Source organism: Hemibagrus wyckioides, linkage group LG05 (genome assembly GCF_019097595.1).
Source record: "Hemibagrus wyckioides isolate EC202008001 linkage group LG05, SWU_Hwy_1.0, whole genome shotgun sequence".
NCBI classification, from domain to species: domain Eukaryota; kingdom Metazoa; phylum Chordata; class Actinopteri; order Siluriformes; family Bagridae; genus Hemibagrus; species Hemibagrus wyckioides.
In genome coordinates, this window is record NC_080714.1 from 27,616,759 (window position 1) to 27,624,258 (window position 7,500).

General features: G+C 39.8%; 1 protein-coding gene across 1 annotated transcript in view; it reads left to right on the plus strand.

Annotated features, from left to right (window-relative positions):
- The first annotated feature begins 1,389 nt into the window (after positions 1 to 1,389).
- plin3 (perilipin 3) overlaps positions 1,390 to 7,500 on the plus strand; it is a 6,581-nt gene continuing 470 nt past the window's right edge. Inside the window, exons 1-8 of the mRNA XM_058389196.1 lie at positions 1,390 to 1,494; positions 3,324 to 3,409; positions 3,652 to 3,847; positions 4,226 to 4,308; positions 4,779 to 5,010; positions 5,570 to 5,949; positions 6,067 to 6,285; positions 6,719 to 7,500. The exon at positions 6,719 to 7,500 is cut by the window's right edge and continues 470 nt beyond it. Coding sequence (XP_058245179.1) covers positions 3,341 to 3,409; positions 3,652 to 3,847; positions 4,226 to 4,308; positions 4,779 to 5,010; positions 5,570 to 5,949; positions 6,067 to 6,285; positions 6,719 to 6,832 — 1,293 coding nt within the window. The 5' untranslated portion in view covers positions 1,390 to 1,494; positions 3,324 to 3,340 and the 3' untranslated portion in view covers positions 6,833 to 7,500. The remainder of the gene's footprint in view (positions 1,495 to 3,323; positions 3,410 to 3,651; positions 3,848 to 4,225; positions 4,309 to 4,778; positions 5,011 to 5,569; positions 5,950 to 6,066; positions 6,286 to 6,718) is intronic.

Below are 7,500 nucleotides of genomic sequence, written 5' to 3' on the forward strand. Positions count from 1 at the left end.
TCAGCCTGAAATATTTGCTTCTAAAAAATGTGACTTGTGTAAGTGTTGACCTCCTCGACCTTTGTCCACAGTTTGTGTCATAATTGGGGTTAAAGGTCATGAATCACAAAAAAAGTGAGTTTTATTTTATTTTTTTATTAATCTTCTGTCTGGAAACACGACATGCAGTAAAAAAAAGAACAATAAAATATTTTTAAAAGTTCTTAAATAAATGATTTATTATTAATCCCACAGTAGATGTTTAATCTTCACCATAAACAGAATCAGAGAAAGTGGGTAAATGAGTGGGTGATGTGGGTAAATCAGCATCAGTGTCAGTGTGTGTGTGTGTGTGTGTGTGTGTGTGTGTACTGATCTCTTCAGAGCTGACGAGCTTTACTCTCCTTATCTACTGACCTCATGGTCACCTTCTCACACGTCTGTGTACAGTTCAGTGTGGGAAAGGATCGAAAGACGACTTCAGAAAGAAAGAAATTTTCCTACATAAAAAAAATAAATAAATAAATACAAAACTCTGCACTTGAACATTAGGAGATGTCGAGGGGAAAAAACAAACATCTGAGCTCACATATTGTATAAAAAACTTGACTTTTGTCCATATTTAAAAAAATATTTTATTTATTTGTTTGTTTGTTTGTTTGAATTAGAATTTTTATAGTTTTTTAAATTATAATAATTATTTTATTATTTCTTTAAAATTATTTCTAAATTAACAAAGACTTTTGCACATATTTAAAAATATATATATTATTTATTTATTTTAATTGTAGTTTTTTTATTCTAATAATTATTATTTTTTTATTATTTTGAATTACTTTAGCCAAGAAAGTGCAATTTTTGGATCACAATAACAAAATTAAAGAACACACTTTAAATTATTTTTTATGCATTATTAAACTCTTTGTTATTATTATTATTATTATTATTATTATTATTATTATTATTATTATTATTATTATTATTTAAGAATAACAACAAACAAAATTGATAGAAAAAAATTATATACAGATGTTTTTGTGAGAATTTTCAAGCAAACATTTAAAATAAAATAAATAAATCAATAAATATTGATAAAAACAGTCCTAAATATCCCAAAATAAAATCTAAACTAAAAGTGTAAAAAATATAACATTTATTCTAAGAATAAAAATAAAAAATATATATTTTGGGTCCAATGAAAAAATAGAAACACAGCAAAATAAAGATTTATACAGCTCTAAAAATGTTCAAAATTCTTTAAATAAGTTTCTTAGATATTCAGGAACCTTTGAAGAGTCTGAGGTGAGAATCTGATAGCGTCCTGCTTTCAACATCTGGACTGTAAAAGTGGAAACTCTGAGCTTTGAGCCCAGTGTGAGTTTCACCATACAGGAACTGAAAGCTGATTGGTGGACTGAGTGAAGATCCGCCCCCTCCGGTCATGTCTTGTCTTGTTGCTCCGTGTGAACTCCGGAGTTTCAATATTGAGACGAAGACAGCAGGACACACTGACAGGTCAGTCTCACACTCACACTCACACACACTGAAAGAGACAGAGAGCTGTGAGTGGAAGGTCAGGGTTGCCAGATTGGCCAGGTTCCAGCCTTTTTTAAATGACACTGTGCTGTTAAAGACAGCTGTTATTGTGTGAAAGTTGTGTAAGAGTGTGTGTGTGTGTGTTCACAATGTGTGTGAGAGTGTTTGTGTGTGTGTGTGTGTGTATTCACAGGGCCGGTCAGAAACTGGTCCTGACTGGAAATCACTGAAGTGAAAAGTTTTTTTTAGTCAGTTCTCTGACAATGAGTGTTAGATTTCGGTTTCAGTGATTAAAGCTCCACTGCATCATTTCCTGTGGCTTTAGACAGGCTGCTGTTAGCCGAGGGCGGAGCTGAATGTGTTTTCATCACAGAGGGCGGAGCTGAGTGTGTCTTCATCATGGAGGGCGGGGATGAGTGTGTCTTCATCACGGTTATCAGCCTGTAGTTCGTGTTGTGACACAGAGACTCCAGAGACTCGGGGTTAAAGACACAGGCAGCCTTCCTAATGTCTGTGTAGAGAGAGCGATGCGGCGGCGCTTTAATCCTCCAGCTCTCTCAACTCCTGAAATCCATGCTACGTCACCTTGTAGATCGCTAACATCACTAACACCTTGTGTAGCTGCGTTGCATTCTGGGACTTTTGAGTAAACTCAGAGCTGCGGCTTTATCTTCTGACACTGGAGACTCCTTCCATGTTGGTTGCCATAGAAACGGTACCAGATTAGAACAGGTGATTAAAATTGTGGTAAAGAAATGAATCCGCACCTTCTGACCAATCAGAACCCAGGATTTGAAAAGACATGGAGGTGAAGATGTTCTTTTAGTGCTCTGATATCTGATCGGACCTTCTGTCTAATCTTTACTGTCCTATCAGACGTCAGGCTGCACTTTAACCCCCCGCCCTGATTAGAGGAATAAATAACTGACCGCGTTAAAGCACAGAGATTTCACAAACATGGTGTCAGGGAGGGAGGGAGGGAGGGAGGGAGCAGGAAATGACATCATCCTTAAACACACCCACACGAACACCTGAACCCAGACGTGTAATGAGAAGCGCTCTGTACAGGAAGCTGAAATGGAACCAAAAACACGAGTCTTTATATAAAACACTCTGAAGGGTTCAGTGTAAAAAAACCCAGAGGGGTTCAGTTATTCAAGTTCTTCATCATCATCTTCTTCTTCTTCTTCATCATCTTCTTCTTCTTCTTCTTCTTCTTCTTCTTCTTCTTCTTCTTCTTCATCATCATCATTTTTGTATTCATCATCAACTTCATCATCTTCTTCTTCACCATCATCTTTTTCTTTACTTCTTTTTTGTCTTCTTCATCATCTTCTTCTACTTCCTCTTCTTCTTCACCATCATCATCATCATCTTCTTCTTCTTCCTCTTCTTCTTCACCATCATCATCATCATCATCATCATCTTCTTCTTGTTCTTCATCATCATCATCTTCTTCTTCTTCTTTTTCATCTTCATAATCAAAATCATCACCATCTTCTTCTCTTCTTCTTCTCCTTTGTCTTCATCTTCATCATCTTCTTCTTCATCTTCATTATTATCTTCTTCATCATCACCATCTTCTTCTCTTCTTCTTTTTTGTCTTCCTCTTCTTCTTCTTTGTCATCATCATCATCATCATCATCATCATCATCATCATCATCATCTTCTTCTTCTTCTTCTTCTTCTATGCAAATTTGCAGAAGAAAATAGAGTATTTTATTGATGTTATAAGTGCAGAACCTTAGGGTTCTATCTAGAACTCCAAAGAAACTATTTTTGAGAACATTTTTTTCATCTGTTTTCAGGATTCTGTGTAGTGATCATGGCTGAGAACGGAAAACACAGTGAGATGGAGACAGGAGACGGACTTCCGACGTCACAGGAGACACAGGTGAGACCAACGGAGGAAAAAATCCATACGGAGCTTTAAGGGAAATCAGGTAGTGATTAGTTGTGGTCAGGGCTGGGCGGGGCAGGGCAGGGCAGGGCGGGGTTGGGTGGGGTGATCCTGTCTTCTTCATCCTGTTTGAGGAAAGGTAACTTATAGAGTCAGAACCCTGAGCTTTGTGTGACATGGAATAAACGTACATTGTGTAAAGGCTTGGCTTCAGGTGTGTGTGTGTGTGTGTTCAGAGTGTGATGTCTCGTGTGAGTAACCTGGCCCTGGTCAGCTCAGCGTGTGACGCCGTGTCCAGCGCATACAGCAACACGAAGGAAAGCATCCCTGCGCTCAGAGGAGTGATGGACGCGGCCGAGAGTGGAGTTCGAACCCTGAGCACCGCCGCCAGCTCCGGAACTAAACCTCTACTGGACAAACTGGAGCCTCAGAGTCAGAACCACACACACACACACACACACACACACAATAATTTCACTACAGAGCACTGACTCTGGAGACTGTTGTGAATTTCTCACAGAAACCTTCATCACCTCAACGAATTTTCTTCGTTATAAAATATCACTTTTGACAGACAGACAGACAGACAGATAGATAGACAGACAGACAGACAGACAGACAGACAGATAGATGGATGTTTATTTTCTAAACTAAAGAGACCTGAGTCATTAAAGTGAATAAGATTCCACTAAAGTAATTTCCTCTGATCTGTGATACTGTAAATGTTTTGCTTTTCTCTTTCCTCTTCATGATGAACTGTCACACTCTGACTCCCAGATTTATTTATTTTCCTCTCACTCGGTTTTTCAGTTGCCGTGGTGAACGAGTATGCCATGAAAGGTCTGGACAAGATAGAGGAGACTCTTCCTGTCCTTCACCAACCAGCGGACAAGGTAACAGCACAAATACCTAAAATAAACCTATTTACTCTAATCGCTCGTGTGTGTTTATTTCATTTCTGTATGATGAAGCTTATATGATGTGTAATAATGTGGGGATAGTGTGGGGTCTCTCATAATAATAATAATAATAATAATAATAATAATAATAATAATAATAATAATAATAATAATAATAATAATAATAATAATAATAGTACTGATACATCTTTTATGAAAAAAATTAAATAATCATCAATAATAAGTGATATTTGACCAGATGAAAGAGCTGAGAATTAAACACTTGGCAGACTAACAAGTGTGTGTGTGTTTGTGTGTGTGTGTTTGTGTGTGTGTGTGTGTGTGTGTGTGTGTGTTCGTGTGTGTGTGTGTGTGTGTGTCTTCATGTGTGTGTGTGTTTGTGTATGTGTGTGTGTGTTTGTGTGTGTGTGTTCGTGTGTGTGTGTGTGTGTGTGTGCTGCCAGCTCATGTCTGAGACAGTAGGAAAGGTGTATCAGTGTGTATCAGGAGCGAAGGACGCGATGGTGGGGGTGATGATGGGGGGAGTGGAGATGACCCGTACTGCCCTCAGCGGCAGTATCAACACCGTCATGGGGTCCCGCGTGGGGCAGATGGTCAGCAGCGGCGTGGGTTTGGCTCTGAACCGACTTGAGGACTGCGTGGAGCAACAACTCCCGCTCACACAGACAGAACTGGGTAAGTGCTGAGATTCATATCAAATTCAAACTTTATTCCTCAAATACATAATCATACACAGTATGATATATATACTGATACACAGGGAAATGCTTACACCACTATTATGACCCTTCAAAAGGAATAAGGAATAAGGACAGAAAAAAGAGAAGGATAAAATATAAAATACAAAATATAAAAAAAAAAAATTTTTTGTTTAACAGTACGTATATAAATATAAACAAAATAACGTAAGGTATAATATGTATATAGTATAATATGTATACTCTATACTGTATGTAGAATATATATATATATATATATATATATATATATTATATAGAGACAGAGGCAGAAAGGCAGAGAGAGAGAGAGAGAGACAGAGAGAAAGGCAGAGAGAGAGAGAGTGAGAGAAAGAGTGAAAGAGAGAGAGACTGATGAGTGAACGAGTGTTTATAGCTGCTGTAACGTGAGTGAAGTCGTCCTGTGAACATTCCCTGTAACGTAAGAGGAATAAAAATCTTTGGGACATGGCGTTATAGGAAAATAATCAACAACATCACTTTCCATTTCTCTTCAGCCGCTGTAGCAGAGCCTCTGCCGAAAGATGAGGTCAGAGCCTCGCAGAGCGACGGGGGTGTGACCTCACAAAACCCCACCCCCAGCTACTTTGTGCGCCTGGGGAAACTCTCGGCCCAGGTTCAGGAGCGAGCGCTGGAGCTGTCCCTCATCAAGGCCAGCGCCGCCCGGGACGCCACCCACAGAGCCGTCGCCCAAATCAGCAGCACTCTGGACCTGCTGGAGAACCTGAGAGGAACCAACGCGCTGGTGGGAGCACCGGAGCAACTCCTGAAGAGGTGGAGGGAGTGGAGACAGGAGGGGCAGGAAGAACATGGGCAGGGGCAAGGGGCAGAAAAAACGGAGGTGGACACCGATGAGGAGGGCAAAGAGAACGGAGAGGTGAGGAAACTCTAGCACTTCTTCTGACCAGGGTTAATATTCACTTTTAACTTTTGCATTCAGCTGTATGCTATTCTCATTAGGTGTCTGTGTGTGTGTGTGTGTGTGTGTCTGCAGCAGCTGGATCGGAGAGCTCTGTCCATGGTGCAAGCTCTGAGTGAGCAGCTGCGTGTGGCATGTTCAGGTGTGGTGTCCAGTGTTCAGGGTCTCCCCACCACCGTCCAGGAACAGCTGCTGAAGGCTCGGAACTCAGCCGAAGAGCTGCACTTGACCCTCGGCAAAACCACCACCATCACACCGCTACTGCTCCAACAGAGCCGAACCCAGATTACACAGGTACAGAGAGAGTGAGAGAGAGAGAGAGAGAGAGAGAGAGAGTGAGAGAGTGAGAGAGAGAGAGAGAGAGAGAGAGAGAGAGAGAGAGTGAGAGAGAGAGAGAGACAGAGAGATTCATAACAGTATGATACTATTCTAAAGCACTGACACTGGAGACTTCTTCCCTAAATGTTAAATAAATGCCTCCTCTTCGCCACGTCTATGTTTATTTTTTTTCTCGCCATACAAGCCCTTGTGAATCCACTGTTGCTATAGAAACGCTAACGTATTTGAGCGGGCGCATTAAAGTAAACCTGTGATTTCTTTTTAACCAATCAGAGTGGAGTTCTGTAAACATCTAGGACAAAAATCTGTAGTAATGATTAGAGAAACCTCTTAAATATATTACAGTGTTTTGTGTCAGTGTGTAAAGTGTGTCTCTGTCTTCCACCAGGTGAGACAGTCACTGGACGGAGTGATGGACTATCTCCTGAATAACACGCCTCTGAACTGGTTAGTCGGGCCTTTTTCACCCCAGCTGACGGAGAAGCAGCCGAGCGCAGAGTAGCGCTCAGAAAAAATAAAAACGTTCAAATGTGCCTTTAACGACAGCGTGTAGCTCTTTTACCTGCACTGTGACCACATGGTGGTCAGTAGGACATTTGCTTTTAAAATCACTAATGAATCATTCAGCCTGAACACTGTTTTCAAACAATCATTTGGTTTTACTATGAATCACTAGTGAATTATTTGGATTTACTACAGAAATCACTAGTGAATCATTTGGATTTACAGTAGAGTCACTAGTGAACCATGCGGCTTTGCGATGAATTGCTAGCGAATCGTTTGGATTTACTACAGAAATCCCTAGTGAATCAGCTGGTTTTACAATAGAACTACTACTGAATCATTTGGATTTACCACAGAATCAGTAGCGAATCATTAAGTTACAGCTTATAGCTTTACTAGTGAATCATTTAACTTTTCTGTAAGTTAATAGTGAATTATTCGGTTTTACCATAGAAATCACTCATGAATCATGTGGCTTTACTATAGTATTACTAGTGAATCGTTTGTCTGTACAACAGAAATCATTAGAGAGAATCATCTGGCCTCATCACAATCAATCATTTGGCCTCATAATAAAAATCCCTATTGAATCATTTGGATTCAGTTGAAACATTTGGATTGAATTAAAAAAAAATTGCTTGTGCCATGTCCCAAAAAATGTGTGGC